Source organism: Salvelinus alpinus, chromosome 26 (assembly GCF_045679555.1).
Source record: "Salvelinus alpinus chromosome 26, SLU_Salpinus.1, whole genome shotgun sequence".
NCBI lineage: Eukaryota > Metazoa > Chordata > Actinopteri > Salmoniformes > Salmonidae > Salvelinus > Salvelinus alpinus.
Window position 1 is genome coordinate 865,142 of NC_092111.1, and position 18,445 is coordinate 883,586.

Here is an 18,445-nt window from a genome sequence, read left to right on the forward strand (position 1 = left end):
CCCTAGAATAATGTAGGTAAGTAGGCCTCGAATAGTACTGGGGGAAATATTAATATTATTTATGGGGGGGGGGGGGGGTTGAGATAATTTTAAACAATAAAGGCAATACTTGGGGAGATATTGAGAATAGGCAGAAAGGGCTCCCGAGTGGCCCAGCAGTCTAAGGCACTGCATCTCAGTACTAGCTGCATCTCTAATCAAATCAAATGTATTGGTCACATACGTATTCAGCAGATGTTATTGTGGGTGTAGCGAAATGCTTGTGCTTCTAGCTCCGGCAGTGCGGTAATATCTAAAGAGTCATATCTAACAGTTTCATAACATATATGGAAATCTAAGTAAGGAATGGATATATACATATACACTGCCGTTCAAAAGTTTGGGGTCACTTAGAAATGTCCTTGTTTTTGAAGAAAAAGCACATTTTCTGTCCAGTAAAATAACATAAAATTGATCAGAAATAGGGTGTAGACATTGTTAATGTTGTAAATGACCATTGTAGCTGGAAATGGCAGATTTTTTATGGAATATCTACATAGGCGTACAGAGGCCCATTATCAGCAACCAAATCCTTCTGCAATTATGTTAGCACAGCTGAAAACTGTTGTTCTGATTAAGGAAGCAATAGAACTGGCCTTCATTAGACGAGTTGAGTATTTTTGAGCATCAGCATTTGTGGTCCAATTACAGGCTCAAAATGGCCAGAAACAAAGGCGTTCTTCTGAGACTCTTCAGTCTATTCTTGTTCTAAGAAATGAAGTCTATTCCATGCGAGAAATTGTCAAGAAACTGAAGATCTCGTATAACGCAGAACAGAGCAAACTGTCTCTAACCAGAATATAAAGAGGAGTGGGAGGCCCAAGTGCACAATTGAGCAAGAGGACAAGTACATTAGTGTTTAGTTTGAGAAACAGACGCCTCACAAGTCCTCAACTGGCAGCTTCATTAAATAGTACCCGCAAAACACCAGTCTCAACGTCAACAGTGACGAGGCGACTCCGGGATGCTGGCCTTCTAGGCAGAGTTGCAAAGAAAAAGCCATATCTCAGACTGGCCAATAAAAATAAAAGATTAAGATGGGCAAAATAACACAGACACTGGACAGAGGAACTCTGCTTAGAAGGCCAGCATCCCGGAGTCGCCTCTTAACTGTTAACGTTGACTGGTGTTTTGTTTCTGGCCATTTTGAGCCTGTAATCGAACCCACAAATGCTGATGCTCAAAAATACTCAAGTAGTCTAAAGAAAGCCAGTTTTATTGCTTCTTTAATCTGCACAACAGTTTTCAGCTGTGTTGAGATAATTGCAAAAGGGGTTTCTAATGATCAATTACCCTTTTAAAATGGTAAACTTGGATTAGCTAACAACGTGCCATTGGAACACAGGAGTGATGGTTGCAGATAATGGGCCTCTGTACGCCTATGTAGATATTCCATAAAAAATCTGCCGTTTCCAGCTACAATGGTCATGTACAACATTAACAATTTCTACACTGTATTTCTGATCAATTTGATGTTATTTTGATGGACAAAAAATGTGCTTTACTTTCAAAAACAAGGACATTACTAAGTGACCCCAAACTTTTGAACGGCGGTGTATGTCAGAGCGGCATTGGACGAAGATACAGTGGCATAGTATAGAATACAGTATATACATATGCGGTGGGTGATACAGTATGTAAACACACTTAAAGTGACTACGATACCGTAGAATAGTGTGGAGTGCAGTTTATACATATTGTGACGACCCTCCTGCTCTGTCTGCCGTATTCTTTCGCTTTGCTCTTGTTTTCCTTATTAGGATGTTGGCGGGCAGGGCTGGGAGGGTCGTCAGCGACATGGGACACACCTGGGCCCGGGTGTGTCCCCGGATAAATGCACCAATTCCCCGCTCATTGGAGAGACTCTCTCCATGCAGACACACTTATAGATTTTTGGTTGTGGCATTTTTGTGGCCGTTTGGTTGCTTTGGCACCTTTCAACACCCCTCATTATCACATTTATGCACACAAACACTCACACTACTGATTACTGACTACACACACTTCAGTTAAGGAATAACAAAATATATTTTTGTTATCTCCACGAGCCGGTTTGTGATGAGTAATGCTAGATATGGAAACATTATTAAAGTGGCTAGTGATCCATTTCTAAAATTGGCAGTGATTCCAAATCTTTGTCTATAGGCAGCCGCCTCTGATGTGCTAGTGATGTTTCGCAGTCTGATGGCCTTGAGATCGAGAGACTGAAAAGCAGCTTCTGTCTACAGACCCTGGTTCGATTCCAGGCTGTATCACAACCAGCTGTGATTGGGAGTCCCATAGGGAAGCGCACAATTGTCCCAGCGTTGTCTGGGTTTAGAGTTTAGGCCGTCATTGTATATAAGCAATTATTTTTAACTGACTTTCCTAGATAAAGGTCAAATCAAAACATGTAATTAAATAAATTGTCTTTGTTATAGGACTGTAATTTGTTGCAATGCTTTTTTGTCATTTTATTGGCAATGACATGTGACTTGGATCATTACAGTCATTGAGGGTCCTCCCAAATGTGAGTAAAATTATGTCCTCTGTTTAATGGGGTGATTGTAGTCTAGTCGGGTGGGAGTGGCTACTATTTTGATAACAGGTGAAACAAAAACAACTGGATCGCCAACCCTTAGCTTCGTCCAGCAACTACGCATTTGTATTAACATTTATTTGATCAATTCTGACTTTTACAGGTTAATATAAACGTAGTTTATAGCCTATCCTGGAAATGTGAGTCCTATCTATCCTCTCTGTTTGTTTTGGTACCCAGTGCCTGAAAAACAATGAACATGTGCTTTTAATGTATCATAATACATCTGCGGTAGTCAGATAGTCCAATTCAATGGAGAAATCGAATGGGATATTGCGCTCACTTGTCAGTAAACTTGTGGACTGTTTAGTTCTATCCAACAAAGACGTGATAAACCCGAATCAGAACGTATATTGTGACGCAATAAGACGCTTTTATTATGTGTTCTGGTTTCATGTCCTTGCTCTTATTTTTGACATTGTCTGCCCAGATTTTGATATTTGCCTCTACGATCAACATCCTGCGAATTGTTCCAGCCTTGGATTTGCTGACGTTTAGGATTCATCTGCTCATGCTCGAGCAGAACCAGCCAGCCCAATTGCCAACATGGCTGTAAATATTTATTATGTATACATTTTTATTTTATGTATTCATAATTTCATACCCAAAGCCGCAGTCGAAAGGAGCTTCTCCGACTTCAAAAGATGTCCAGACGAGGAATGCATTAGTAAGTACTTGGCGCTAAACTCAAGCGAACTTTCAGGATGCTTCCATCTTTCCATAGCTAGCTAGCTTGACCGGCGTTGTCATTTCAAAGGGATAAACTCGGCTAACCTAGCGCAACTGTCGTTAACGTTAGTTGTAAATACTGTAATGAAACAGTTAGTTAGCAGGTCTCGAACCCTCGACCTTCTAGCCCGAAGTCCGGCGCGCTATCGACTGTGCCGCAAAAGCATGCTCGTGCGGCAGAGTCGATTTCCGCGCTTATAACGCGCTTATAACCCCCCAGGGTCGTTACACTACTCCCTCCTTTCAAATAGCGCGCCCTCGCGCTAGCTTGCGACTCTACGTCTTACAGGAACGCGCTCACCGGCCAAGCACACACACTGTCGTGGATGCAAGTTCCGATCACTTCTGACACCAATGTAATGGCACAGTGTGGAGCAGGTCTCGAACCCTCGAACTCCTAGCCCAAGGTCCGGCGCGCTATCGACTGTGCCGCAAAAGCATGCTCGTGCAGATTTCCGCGCTTATAAACCCAGGGTCGTTACACTACCAATGCATAATAACCTAAGCTTGCTTAGTTGTAGCCGAAGCGAAGTCTCGGCCTGTGTTGGCTACTGCCTGACTAGTTGCCAAATTCTGAAACTATAATAACTGTGTTTTTGTAGTAACTACGTTAGTAGCTTGCACCATGTAAACAAGCTTTTGGCCTATATATTTTCTTGAACCCAAAGGCAAAGCCACACAAGGGCCCATAGCTAATCCAAACTTGTGAACATTGACTAACTAACTACATGACAACTTGCCAATTGATCTGACAGTCTTCTTAGTTAATTAACTAGCTAGCTACACACAATAATAGAGATGTGAGCTTAATTGTAATCAACTACTATAGTTACTTACTAAACTGACCATAAATATATCATACTTCTGTGTTGGTTTAGGAAGCAAATTGCAAGATGGATTATAGGCCTGGTTAGCTATAAAGCTAGCTATTGTTGACATAAAATACTGGCATGTCATTAACCCCTCTGCTTGCAAGTTCTTCTCTTTTTACATCTACCTTATCAAGACAAAAACAATATTCTATTTAGCCTTAATGCTTGGCTTTCCTTTTGGATACTCTGGCTCTGTAAAAAGAGAAGCAGATAAAACAAGGCTTACAATAGTGATGTGTATTCTATTCACGCCCTGATTGTGCATGGGGCACATAGGGAGGACGCTGAGGTAATGGGCTGGAATCTTTGGTAGGCGTGAAACAACTGATCTTTGAATCATTCCTCTCCACAGTGCTCCTGTGTCGGGGCAAAGCTTTCAACGATTTCACCGGACCAGACTGTCGGTTTCTGTCATTTAAAAAAGGAGAGACTATATATGTCTACTATAAACTCTCAGGCCAAAGGACAAATATATGTGCAGGGAGTGTAAGTATGAGTTAATATTAAATTACAGTACCTGTCAAAAGTTTGGACACACCTACTCATTCAAGGGTTTTACTTCACTATTATTCTACAATGTAGAAAATAGTAAAGACATCAACACTTTGGAAAACACATGGAATCATGTAGCAACCAAAAAAGTGTTAAACAAATCAAATATATTTTAGATTCTTCAAAGTAGCCACCCATTGTCTTGATGACTGCTTTGCACAGACTTGGCATTCTGTCAACCAGCTTCATGAGGTAGTCACCTGGAATGCATTTCAATTAACAGGTGTGCCTTATTAAAATGTTATTTGTGGAATTTATTTCCTTCTTAATGAGTTTGAGCCAGTTGTGTTGTGACAAGGTTGGGGTGGTATAGAGAAGATTTGGTAAAAGACCAAGTCCTTATTATGGCAAGAACAGTGCAGTCGCAAAAACCATCAAGCGCTATGATGAAACTGGCTCTTATGAGGACTGCCACACGAAAGGAAGACCCAGCGCTACCTCTGCTGCGAGTTAACTGCACCTCATATTGAAGCCCAAGTAAATGCTTCACAGAGTTCAAGTAACAGACATAGCCCAACATCAACTGATCAGAGGAGACTGCGTGAATCAGGCCTTCATTGTTGAATTGCTGCAAAGAAACCACTACTGAAGGACCCTAATAAGAAGAAGAGACTTGCTTGGGCCTAGACACACGAGCAATGGACATTAGACTGGTGGAAATCTGTCCTTTGGTCCTTTGGTCTGGTTCCAACCTTCGTGTCTTTCTGAGATGCAGAGTAGGTGAACGAATTATCTCCGCATGGGTGGTTCCCACCGTGAAGCATGGAAGAGGTGTGGGGGTGCTTTGCTGGTGACACTGTCTGTGATTTATTTAGAATTCAAGGCTCACTTAACCGGGATTCTGCAGTGATATGCCATCCCATGTGGTTTGTGCTTAGTGGGACAATTATTTGTTTTTCAGCAGGACAATGACCCAACACACCTCCAGGCTGTGTAAGGGCTTTTTCACCACATTCACCCGACCTCAACCCAATTGAGATGGTTTGGGATGAATTGGACCACAGAGTGAAGGAAAAGCAGCCAACAAGAGCTCAACATACTGTATGTGGGAACTCCTTTAAGACTGTTGGAAAAGCATTCCTGTTTCAACAACACAACATGCATTATGCTACACCCGCAATTACATCTGCTAAACACGTGTATGTGATATTCTTTGAAGAATATCAAATATATTTAGATATTTTTTTGTACACTTTTTAGGGTTTACTACATGATTCCATATGTGTTATTTCATAGTTTTGATGTCTTCACTATTATTCTACAATGTAGAAAATAAAGAAAAACCCTTGAATGAGTAGGTGTGTCCAAACTTTTTACTGGTACTGTATATGATAACATTGCAGTCTAGAAGGAATGTTGAAGCTTTTTCTGTTTTGTTAACATGTTTCATTCTCTGTTTTGTTTCCATTTCTTACAATGGGTTGGTAACCGCTTTGGTTACTTCAATAAGGACCAACTCGTAATCAATCACATATACACTGAAAAATACACTGTCTCCCGGGTGGCGCAGTGGTCTAGGGCACTGCATCGCAGTGCTAGCTGCGCCACCAGAGTCTCTGGGTTCACGCCCAGGCTCTGTCGCAGCCGGCCGCAACCGGGAGGTCCGTGGGGCGACGCACAATTGGCCTAGCGTCGTCCGGGTTAGGGAGGGTTTGGCCGGTAGGGATATCCTTGTCTCAGTATGTAAAAATATAATAAAATGTATGCACTCTACTGTAAGTCGCTCTGGATAAGAGCGTCTGCTAAATGACTAAAAATGTAAAATGTAAATGTAAAAAGAATTGGAGATTCCTGCTGAGGTAAGTCAATAAATAGATATAGGCCTAGTTCACTACTGCCAATGCATCATCGCTTAAAACATTGTCTGGAATGACTGAACTTCTTTCTGAAATAGGTAGTATGACTCAAACAATGTTTTCTTTTTCTTTTCAGGAAACCTACATTGTTTGCTTTGACACTGGACACGATAAGTTTGACAGTTATGACATTGATTCACTGTTAGGTTCCTCTTTATTGTTAATAGACAAGGAGGAATCAGTGCAAGTAACCACAGAGACTTTGTACCTTAACAAAAGTGCTGAGAGCACCACGGTGGAAGTGGATGAGCCTCCACCTGAAGTGACACTGTTAGAAAATGATGAGATTGATAGGGATGTACCTGAGGACACAGAAAGTCTATCTGAATTTGGGTCAGAGCAACCCAATAATTATACACAAACCGATGTTGTATCCAGTGATGTGTTGGATGTGGTCCAACACGACGAGGCTATTGACATAGAACCTGAGGTGCATGAGACTGAAAATGATGCTGAAAGCCCCACACCCTCACTTAAAGATAAAGTTCTGGATCCCCTTCCAAACAAAGAGGCGGAATACAGTAACAATGTGTTGAGGCTGAGACTATTGCTAGACCGCTGCAAGGAGGAGGATATGGAGCGCCTCCAAAAGATTCTAGGTCCTCAGAACCTCTTTAGGTTGGAGTTCCTTTTTTTTGACCTGGAGCTGAAGGCTGCCCGGCGGTCCCAGACAAACGCCCGTGAGGACATTGAAAAGGTGCTGGAAGCCATTTTGGAAGCCTCTGAAACCCCAATCCTGGATGAGATTGAGAGGATGCTGGATGCCCATGAGAACGCTGTCCAGCAGCAGGATGCTGGTGAGTTTGTTGAGGAAGCTTCCATCTTGGAAGACTTCCAGGAATTGGTGTTCACCCTGCGTCAGAAGTACTCAACGGCCAGAAACAGTGCTCCCATGGTAGTGGGCAGTCAACTACACCCTGACACAGGTAATAATGCTTTTTTTTCAGTTTATGTTCATGTCAGAGTATAGGAGGATTAAAACCTTTTGTTAAATAAATATTTGGAAAGTCTCATACATTGCTAATGACATGATAATAATGCCTGGAGATTTGGTTTGCAGAATAAGCTTTAAGAAATGCCCAAGAAGTACAACAAAGTAAATAGTAATCTGTTGACAGAACAAATACACTTCCTGACAATGCCAGTTAGATTGCAATGCATGAACATTTACTCACTGTTTGAACCTCTCTGAATGTTTCAAAAGATGGGAATATGTCTGAAAATACCTTGGACATTGGACTTAGCGTAGACATGGATCACCCTCCCTCAGGTAGGTGTTCATTATACTTCCCTACTTTTGAAATTGTGGTGAGATGTAAACTGTATGCATTAACCTAATTTGCTTGTGCTGTATTTCCAGGACCTCTGGAGTCACCTGCTGTCACTGATTTCCATGAAGATGAGCAGAGTGGTTCATCATTCGTATCAGTGCTAATTTTATCTGGTCGTCTCGTCACCCTGTTTTTTGAGTATCTTGGAATATATGGTGTTATGGTAAGTTACTTCATGTATTTCTCTCTTGTGAATGGGCTTTCCTTCCTATTGTAATTGACTAATTGCCTGCATGTAGTGCTTAGGACTCAAGTATTCATACTTATTTTATTATTGCTGGGACAATGCATGTATTATTTTTATTTGGGGGGCGGCTTTTGCCATGCTGACAGCGTTACCCAACCCTTCCCCTTTTTTCAACTGGTAGTTCCGTTAAATTAAACGTTCCAGAACGTAAAAACGTACTAAATGCAGCCCAGGTTCAGTGATCCTTTCCCATTTTTTTGTTGACTTGTTCTAGTGAAGTGTAGACTGAAGTTAAGTGTCCACAGCCGGTGTTTTGCTTATTGAGTGGGATATAAATGATACCCCCGCTCGTTTTACCAGGCTTTGTGCGTTTTGCTTAGAAAGTAATCACGTTCAGAACTCTAAAAGGAGGCTAGTAGACATGTTTTTGGCAAAGCAGAGCCAGCATTGGCAAGCTAACCTTCAAGCTTAGGTTATAGTAGCTAGAAAGATAGGTACATATTGTCCTCTCCTGGGTAAAGAGAACCACGATGAAGGATCCTCTCCAGTAGTCGACTGCGTTGATCAGTTGGTGAAATGAGGATTTTCGGGTTTACGCAAACGAGTTGCATTGCAGGTCACAAGCCAAACTAACTAGATAGCCAGCTCAACTGTCAAAGTAACGTACAGTAGCGATGGATTCGGAAGAAACAACCCCTTTACCCACTTTGCCCCTGATGACAGAATCTGATCAACTGTCTGTCTTGTACTGTCTAGTACTTCGATATGTAAGTAGTTGGCTACAATGTAGCTAGCTGGCTAGTCAAGTCTTAGGCCGCCACATGGCTGGCTGGCTAGCTACATTGAAACTGAATCTTGTTGGCAACTTCATTTGGCCTGTCCTCTTCCTCATTTAAAAAATGTCTCACTGTAACGGCTGTCCTCCTCCTCTTCATCCGAAGAGGAGGAGCAGGGATTGAACCAAGGTGCAGCGGGTTGTGAATACATAATGAATTTAATGACAAGACGAAAAACGAACACGAACTACACTTGAAATGATACAAAATAACAAACGACGTAGACTGACCTAAACATGAGAACTTACATAGACACGAAGAACGCACGAACAGGAACAGACTACAAACACACCGAAACAGTCCCGTGTGGTACGAAATAACATACAGACACGGAAGACAACCACCCACAACGAACACTGTGAAACAACCTACCTAAATATGACTCTCAATTAGAGGAACGCCAAACACCTGCCTCTAATTGAGAGCCATACCAGGCAACCCTTAAACCAACATAGAAACAGACAACATAGAATGCCCACCCAAACTCACGTCCTGACCAACTAACACATACAACAAACTAACAGAAATAGGTCAGGAACGTGACATAACCCCCCCCTTAAGGTGCGAACTCCGGGCGCACCAGCACAAAGTCTAGGGGAGGGTCTGGGTGGGCATCTGACCACGGTGGTGGCTCAGGCTCCGGACGCTGTCCCCACACCACCATAGTCACTCCCCGCTTCTGTATCCCCCTCCCAATGACCACCCTCCAACTAAACCCACCTAAATGAAGGGGCAGCATCGGGATAAGGGGCAGCACCGGGATAAGGGGCAGCAGCTCCGGGCTGAGGGACTCTGGCAGGTCCTGGCTGAGGAACTCTGGCAGGTCCTGGCTGAGGGACTCTGGCAGGTCCTGGCTGAGGGACTCTGGCAGGTCCTGGCTGGACGGCTCTGGCAGGTCCTGGCTGGACGGCTCTGGCAGGTCCTGGCTGGACGGCTCTGAAGGCTGGTCCTGGCTGGACGGCTCTGAAGGCTGGTCCTGGCTGGATGGCTCTGAAGGCTGGTCCTGGCTGGACGGCTCTGAAGGCTGGTCCTGGCTGGACGGCTCTGAAGGCTGGTCCGGTCTGGCGGAAGGCTCTGGCTGATCCGATCTGGCGGAAGGCTCTGGCTGATCCGGTCTGGCGGAAGGCTCTGGCTGATCCGGTCTGGCGGAAGGCTCTGGCTGATCCGGTCTGGCGGAAGGCTCTGGCTGATCCGGTCTGGCGGAAGGCTCTGGCTGATCCGGTCTGGCGGAAGGCTCTGGCTGATCCGGTCTGGCGGAAGGCTCTAGCGGCTCCTGTCTGGCGGACGGCTCTGTAGGCTCTTGGCAGACGGGCGGCTTTGCAGGCTCATGGCAGACGGGCAGCTTTGCAGGCTCATGACAGACGGGCAGTTCAGGCGCCGTTGGGCAGACGGACAGTTCAGGCGCCATTGGGCAGACTGGCAGTTCAGGTGCCGCTGGGCAGACTGGCAGTTCAGGCGCCGCTGGGCAGACGGGCAGTTCAGGCGCCGCTGGGCAGACGGGCAGTTCAGGCGCCGCTGGGCAGACGGGCAGTTCAGGCGCCGCTGGGCAGACGGCCAGTTCAGGCGCCGCTGGGCAGACGGGCAGTTCAGGCGCCGCTGGGCAGACGGGCAGTTCAGGCGCCGCTGGGCAGACGGGCAGTTCAGGCGCCGCTGGGCAGATGGGCACACCTGTAGGGAGGAGACGGAGAGACAGCCTGGTGCGTGGGGCTGCCACAGGACCCACCAGGCTGGAGAGACCTACAGGAGGCTTGATGTTAAGAGGCACCTGAAGGACCGGGCTGTGGGGGAGTACTGGAGCTCTGGTGCGCAGCCTTGGCACCACTCCCCCAGGCTGGAATACTACACCAGCCCGTACCCTCCAGAGTGCAGGCACAGGTTGAACCGGGCTGTGGATGAGCACTGGAGATCTAGTGCCTACTACGCGCACTTCTCTCTTAGGCTCCACTCCCACATTTGCCCGGTACGAGCGGAGTGTAGGCATAGGACGCACTGCACCCTCCCAGCGCCCCGGAGACACAGCACGCAGAGCCGGCGCAGGATACCCTGGACCGAAACTGCGTACCGGAGACCAGACGCGCTGAGCAGGCACAATACGCCCCGGCTGGATGCCCACACTCACATGACACTTTCGGGGGGCTGCTCTGTAGCGCACCGGGCTATGGGCACGCACTGGCGACACCGTGCGCTTAACCGCATAACACGGTGCCTGACCAGTGACGCGTTGCTTATAATAAGCACGAGGAGTGCGCTCAGGTCTGCTACCTGGCTTAGCCACACTCCTCTCTAGCCCCCCCCCCAAAAAAATTCTGGGGTTGCCTCTCGTACCTGTCCCGCTGCCGTGCTGCCTCCTCATATCGCCGCCGCTCAGCTTTCGCTTCCTCCAGCTCAGCTTTGGGGCGGCGATACTCCCCAGCCTGTGCCCAGGGTCCTTCTCCGTTCAACTCGTCCTCCCAAGTCCACAAGTCCTGGTTGCTCTGTTGAGCTCTCCCTTTTCCCCGCTGCTTGGTTCTGGTAATTTGGTGGGTGGTTCTGTAACGGGTGTCGTCTTCCTCCTCCTCGGACGAGGAGAGGAGAGAAGGATCGGTAGACCAATGCGCAGCGAGGTGTGATGACATAATGATTTATTGAAAAAAACAGACGAACACTGACACGAACTAGACTTCAGAAATACAAAATAACAAACGGACAACGTAGACGAAACCTGAACATGGAACTTACAATAAAAGACACGAACTCACGAGCAGGAAACAGACTACATCAAACAAAATAACACCGAAACAATCCCGTGTGGTGCGCAGACACAAACACAGGAGACAATCACCCACAAACAAACAGTGTGAACAGCCAGCCTATATATGGTTCCCAATCAGAGGAAAACGTAAACCACCTGTCTCTGATTGAGAACCATATAAGGCTGATTAACAGTGATCTAAACACAAAACATACAATGCCCACCCCAACTCACGCCCTGACCAACTAAACATATACAAAAATAACATAAAATAGGTCAGGAACGTGACAACAGCAAATGATCGTTATTATTTCATCAACACTGTCAAGTACAAGTATATAAATGTTATAATACTGTAGAGAACAAGCTAATGATTAATTCTATGTAATTTCTAATGACATCAGGCAAAGAAAACAACGTTTGGACATGAATTTCGTAGCTCCCTCTTGAATTGACCCTTTTTCTCTCTACATTGTATAGCAAGTAAGTGAATATATAAAAATAATATATATGTCATTCATCAGACGCTTTTATCCAAAGCGACATACAATAAAACCTGATGTCTTTTATGTATGGGTGGTGACGGGAATCGAACCCACTACCCTGGCGTTGCAAGCGTCATGCTCTATCATGGTCATGGGTGTACCTCAGCCACGCTCAAGGTCCTATGCGATATCTTAACTGCCATCGATAAGAAACAATACTGTGCAGCCGTATTCATTGACCTGGCCAAGACTTTCGACTCTGTCAATCACCACATCCTTATCGACAGACTCAACAGGCTTGGTTTCTCAAATGATTGCCTCGCCTGGTTCATCAACTACTTCTCCGATAGAGTTCAGTGTGTAAAATCGACTTCCTGTAGTCCGGGCCTCTGGCAGTCTCTAGGGGGGTGCCACAGGGTTCAATTCTTGGGCCGACTCTCTTATCTGTATTCATCAATGATGTCGCTCTAGCTGCGGTGAGTCTCTGATCCACCTCTACGCAGATGACACCATTCTGTATACTTCTGGCCCTTCTTTGGACACTGTGTTAACTACCCTCCAGACGAGTTTCAATGCCATACAACTCTCCTTCCGTGGCCTCCAACTGCTCTTAAATACAAGTAAAACTAAATGCATGCTCTTCAACCGATCGCTGCCTGCACCTGCCCGCCCGTCCAGCATCACTACTCTGGACGTTTCTGACTTAGAATATGTGGACAACTACAAATACCTAGGTGTCTGGTTAGACTGTAAACTCTCTTTCTAGACTCACATCAAACATCTCCAATCCAAAGTTAAATCTAGAATTGGCTTCCTATTTCGCAACAAAGCATCCTTCACTCATGCTGCCAAACGTACCCTCGTAAAACTGACCATCCTACCGATCCTCGACTTCGGCGATGTCATTTACAAAATAGCCTCCAACACCCTACTCAACAAATTGGATGCAGTCTATCACAGTGCCATCCATTTTGTCACCAAAGCCCCATATACTACCCACCACTGCGACCTGTACGCTCTCGTTGGCTGGCCCTCACTTCAAACTCGTAGACAAACCCACTGGCTCCAGGTCATCTACAAGACCCTGCTAGGTAAAGTCCCGCCTTATCTCAGCTCGCTGGTCACCATAGCAGCACTCACCCGTAGCACGCGCTCCAGCAGGTATATCTCACTGGTAATCCCCAAAGCCAATTCCTCCTTTGGCCGCCTCTCCTTCCAGTTCTCTGCTGCCAATGACTGGAACGAACTACAAAAATCTCTGAAACTGGAGACACTTATCTCGCTCACTAGCTTTAAGCACCAGCTGTCAGAGCAGCTCACAGATCACTGCACCTGTACATAGCCCACTACTGTATTTATTTTATTTATCTTGCTCCTTTGCACCCCAGTATTTCTACTTTGCACATTCATCTACTGCAAATCTACCATTCCAGTGTTTTTAATTGCTATATTGTATTTACTTCGCCACCATGGCCTATTTATTGCCCTTCTACCTCCCTTATCTCACCTAATTTGCTCACATTGTATATAGACTTGTTTTTCTACTGTATTATTGACTATGTTTGTTTACTCCATGTGTAACTCTGTGTTGTTGTATGTGTTGAACTGCTTTGCTTTATCTTGGCCAGGTCGCAGTTGTAAATGAGAACTTGTTCTCAACTTGCCTACTTGCTAAATAAAGGTGAAATAAAAAAAATACAAAATATCAACTGAGCTACGAAGGAGCACGTCCACGTCACTAGAATGATGACAAACAATTTTAACGGATTCTAAAGGGAATCATAGAATTCCAAACTCATTTCTATGGCAACACAGTTGTCAATTTTGTAAACAATAATTTTAGAACGTGTGTTGCCAAGAGACATCTAACCGACGTTCTATGGAACGTTTTCTGTGCGAAAACAACTTCAGTTTGCTGCTGACAACAAACTTGTTTGATTTTTGACACCTGAGATAGAACAATCGACTGGAAAATGCCTGGGTGCTTTTCAAGACTGGCGGAGAGAGTGCGTGGACGTCGGCGGCCTACTGCGTCGACAGGTTGTTCAAATTCATTTGTGGCTTGTTTTTCTTGTCTTTTTCTGTTTTGCAGGGTTCGTGATTGTCGACAGGTGGACAGCGACTTCGAAGAGGGTATGTGGAGTTTAAAACTCTTATTTTACTACATTTAACAATGTCATTATAATTTGCGAAATGTTGTGTATTTCTATAATTCAGACTTGGAAAAAATGCTTGTGCTAGAGATGTTGTAGCTAGCTAGCTTGCTAGCTAACATTAACTTTAGTAACTGTTGCTAAGCGATCGACTTTTGCTTCCTAGCTAGCTAGTATTAGCAATCTTGCTACGTTTTATGTCCTAACAATTGTTTATTTTATATTCCAATGTTCCTCATTTTAGAAACAACTGTCCTGGATGAGGTCCAGTTGAATGTGCCATTGGATGATGTGCTAGATGTTCCACAGCTGCCAGTCCTCCTTGATGTCCAGAATGCTGCTATCATCCTTGAGGATGTGCCAGATGTGCAGACTATCCTTGAGGTACAATTTTCTGAAAGTTTGGGGTTTTATGTTTGAAAAATATCCCAGATATTCAAGTTGTGTCTCTTTGACATGAAACAAATATCTGGTCTGCTTTCTGCTTTAGGAGGCCACTGGCAATTGGCAGTTGATTCCGATTAGGTTCAGCCCCCTGTACTGTGGGCCTGTTGTGATCAGGGTAAGAGACCCCCCACACGCAGTCACATGACGGTTACTATGTTTACAGTTTCCAACATTAATTTATTGTAATGTGCAGAACAATGCCAGTCCGGTGGTTAAAGCTTGGAGAACTTTCCAGTTCATCAGCCCCATCATCACCTACATGCGTGGGGGATCCCAGGTATGTGTCTTTGTAACTTCCTAATCTACATTGTCAGTCATTTGATCTTGATGGAAATGTGTCACATCGATTGCTGAAGTGCTTTTGTTGTTTGTTGTTTATCTCAACAGCAGGTGGTGGTGAGGATGCACCACGTGAGTAGGGTGAGAGGCCTGGAGACTCAACTGGTGTGGGCCATCTCCAAGGAGACAGCCAGGCTTAGTCCAGAGGGCATCCCCTACTGTGCCACCAAAGTGCAGTCCATCACTTGGATCCAGGTAAGATGTATATACTACTGAAATAGTATTAGATTAGGCTTTTCTTCATTTATTCAATTTGGCCTTAACATGTATTCTCTCTCTGTCAGCATGTGGCTGGCAGGGTGACCCACTATGCGTCTCACCTCCGCCACGAGACGTCTGTGGACGTGACGCTTGGCTGCTACCAGGTAAATAAACAATTTTCTATGTATATAGACTAGACATTACTGGGCATTTTTGCATTAGATTTGGTGTGTTTTCTAATAATGTGTGTGTGGTAAACAGGTGTGTTGTGTGTGTTTTGAGCAGCAGACTAATGTCTCAGTGGTGTACGCCATTCTCCACATGGGGCTGGACGGGCTTCTCTCCTCTTCAGCGTGGTCGGAGGCTGCCTCCTTCTCTACGCCCAACACTCAGCAGTTCACTGACCCAGAGCCTGAGGGCCAAAACTGCTATGAGGTCAGACGTTACACACACATACTATTGACTAGGACCATTAAGATCCTTCCATTGACCGATTGTTTGTTATGTCATTGCATTGGTCACTGATTTTGCATGCTTGTTTTGTTGTCGTAGGGTTGGGAGGAGGACATGCTGCCTGAGGAGAGGGAGGTTCCTCTGCTAAAGTGAGTTCCTCTAAATGTCTGTGTAGTCTGGGCTTGTCAGATGCTGAAGGATAGTGGTCATAATGCTGTTATCCCCCATTGACTCTAATGGTTGACATGCTCCAATCCCTCCCTTTCACAGCCTCTACCTTACCACCAAGAGAGTGGAGGACATCGCCCTGAGGCTCGTCTCCCTGCGCCAGGCCTTCACTGTGAGTGGACACACTTTTCTTTTTCTCTCTGTGACTTCTTGTTCTGTCTCCTAGAGGAAGATGCCTCACCCTAACTCTTCCCTCTCCCCTAGACCCTGCTTGGTTCCACCCTGAGCAGGAACCATCTGTTTGTGGCGGGAAAGGTCCTCCTGGGCGCACTGGTTCAGGCCAACCACATGGTAACTCACTAACTGATTCTCTTTCAAGGGAAAGAGAGCGTCCCTGAGGTGAAATGTGTTCTGTTCACTAAGATGCTCTTTTCTTTGTCATAGGACGAGGCCAAGTTCATCCGTACTTATACCGACTTTGTGGACTACCTGAGTGACCCCTCCAAGCGGAATGACATTGAGAGGGAGCTGGCTGAGGCAAAGGTGAGTTCATTAACTCTTTCAAGTCTCACTGAGTTCTTCCACATGCATGCCTTTTATACATCACAGTAGCTGATCTATATGAAATCATTCCTATTTTCTCCAAACGTGTTTTCTTGTCCTAGATCCATCATGTGAACATGATAGATGTCCTCTTTGAGCTGGTGCTGTTTGGGATGATGACAGCTCAGAAGTCCCTGATGGTGGTAAGTAGCATCTCACTGGTACATGTTTTGATATCTCTCTATTAGCAGTTTCACTTAAATTCCTCTTCTCTTCTATTCTCTCCTCTTTTCTCCTCCTTTGTTTCCTTTAGCACGCCGGTGGGTTTGTGGAGCGTCTGTACGCTCTCCTGTACTGCTTCCTGCCCACTGCTGCCAACATGGAGCCAGAGGCTGACAGATACCTGATGCTGCTCAATGTAAGAGTCAAGAGGTTACTTCCTGTTTACTTCCATATTCTTAGTGTACTTCCTTTTTACTTCCTTATTCATGGTTAACCAGGTTCCAATGTCATTTTAGGGGGAGTATTTCTAATTGTCTCTCTCCTCTTGATAAGCTAGTAACTCAGAGCCATTTTCTATGTGTTGTGTGGTGTTCTCTTCAGGGCGGGCTGATGGCTCTGCTAGATGACATGTTTGGCCAGCAGCTGGCCTGGTACTTTAACCCAGAGTCTCTGGTCACGGAGCTCTCCAGCCTCCTGGAGTACCACTTGGAGAACATCATGGCCAGCATGTAGTCCTACTGCAGGGACCATACTCATTCCTCCTTCTATCTCTCTTTTGAAGGAATTGAGGACTTGAAGTGCTTTGTTGAACCCTGATTAGTTAACACCCATTCATTTAATGTATTCTCTTGTTTTCTCTCCCCACAGGATTCTTGTGACACTTTGCCACCCAACAGGGATCTAGACAACAATGCACTACATTACTTTGCACTGAATTTGAAATTTGTAAATAAAATAAGTTGTAGTTCAAATTTTTTTTGTTTCTGTCTTTTCATCTATTTCATTTTATGACCATTTCCTCTTCCTAGAGGTATAATGCTAATATTAGATTATTACACGAACAATGATGCTTTATTATCTGCATATGGAAATAAAAAAACAATGTTTAGTTGATTTACAGATACTACAGGCCCACACTTTATATGGTTTTGTACTGTGGTTTGTGATACTGTACTATTTAAAAACATGTAGGACTACATACACTTGAGTGCACAAAGCATTAGGAATGTCTTCCTAATATTGAGTTGCACACCCTTTTCCCCTCAGAACAGCCTCAATTTGACGGGGCACGGACTCTACAAGCTGCCCTAAGCGTTCCACAAGGATGCTGGCCCATGTTGTGTCAAGTTGGCTGGACGTCCTTTGGGTGGTGGATCATTCTTGATACACATGGGAAACTGTTGAGCATGAAAAAAACAGCATTGTTGCAGTTCTTGACACACTTAACCCGGTGCGCCTGACACCTACTACCATACCCCGTTCAAAGGAAGTTAAATCTTTTGTCTTGCCGAATCACCCTCTGAATGACACACACAATCCATGTCTCAATTCTCTCAAGGTTTTAAAATCTTTCTTTAACTCCCCTTCATCTACACTGATTGAAGTGGATTCAACAAGTGACATCAATAAGGGGTCATAGCTTTCACTTGGTCAGTCTGTCATGGAAAGAGCAGGTGTCCTCAATGTTTTGTATTATCAGTGTGTGTAGTAACCTGGTACAGTATAAAGTATACCACTAGAGGGGGTAATTGCTTCAGTCTTGAATGTTACTTCTCACTATCCCTACTCTACATTAACAGTCGGCCATTGTAGACTCCGGTAACTTGGGTATCTTAGTTTTTTATATTTGCCATTAATGTCTGAACCATTTACCATCTTTCCCACTGAAACCAGTAATGTTAGCGTTCATGTGAGAGAGGGTGTAGTAGTGCATACTGACCAC

At 44.9% G+C, this 18,445-nt stretch overlaps 3 protein-coding genes across 6 annotated transcripts in view; 2 read left to right on the forward strand and 1 right to left on the reverse strand.

The window, feature by feature from the left end:
- The window catches only part of LOC139554406 (mitoguardin 1-like), a 196,732-nt gene that overhangs the window by 131,115 nt on the left and 47,172 nt on the right, over nucleotides 1-18,445 (reverse strand). The gene's annotated exons all lie outside the window — the stretch shown is intronic.
- The window catches only part of LOC139555370 (transport and Golgi organization protein 1 homolog), a 45,923-nt gene continuing 33,010 nt past the window's right edge, over nucleotides 5,533-18,445 (forward strand). Inside the window, exons 1-5 of the mRNA XM_071369127.1 lie at nucleotides 5,533-5,560; nucleotides 6,550-6,569; nucleotides 6,703-7,552; nucleotides 7,831-7,896; nucleotides 7,987-8,120. Coding sequence (XP_071225228.1) covers nucleotides 5,533-5,560; nucleotides 6,550-6,569; nucleotides 6,703-7,552; nucleotides 7,831-7,896; nucleotides 7,987-8,120 — 1,098 coding nt within the window. The remainder of the gene's footprint in view (nucleotides 5,561-6,549; nucleotides 6,570-6,702; nucleotides 7,553-7,830; nucleotides 7,897-7,986; nucleotides 8,121-18,445) is intronic.
- On the forward strand, nucleotides 13,960-17,529 carry LOC139554393 (uncharacterized). Of its 3 annotated transcripts, XM_071367138.1 has the most exons (14): nucleotides 13,991-14,329; nucleotides 14,594-14,733; nucleotides 14,840-14,911; nucleotides 14,990-15,073; nucleotides 15,184-15,330; nucleotides 15,420-15,500; nucleotides 15,622-15,771; nucleotides 15,889-15,938; nucleotides 16,060-16,129; nucleotides 16,222-16,308; nucleotides 16,402-16,500; nucleotides 16,623-16,703; nucleotides 16,814-16,918; nucleotides 17,371-17,529. In XM_071367138.1, exons 1-14 carry the CDS (start codon nucleotides 14,170-14,172, stop codon nucleotides 17,512-17,514), a joined length of 1,470 nt encoding a protein of 489 aa, XP_071223239.1. In that variant the 5' UTR covers nucleotides 13,991-14,169; the 3' UTR covers nucleotides 17,515-17,529. The 3 variants fall into 3 exon arrangements, with proteins under 3 accessions (XP_071223242.1, XP_071223239.1, XP_071223240.1); XM_071367139.1 differs by having other exon boundaries at nucleotides 14,001-14,329; nucleotides 16,814-17,474; XM_071367141.1 differs by lacking the exons at nucleotides 14,840-14,911; nucleotides 14,990-15,073 and having other exon boundaries at nucleotides 13,960-14,329.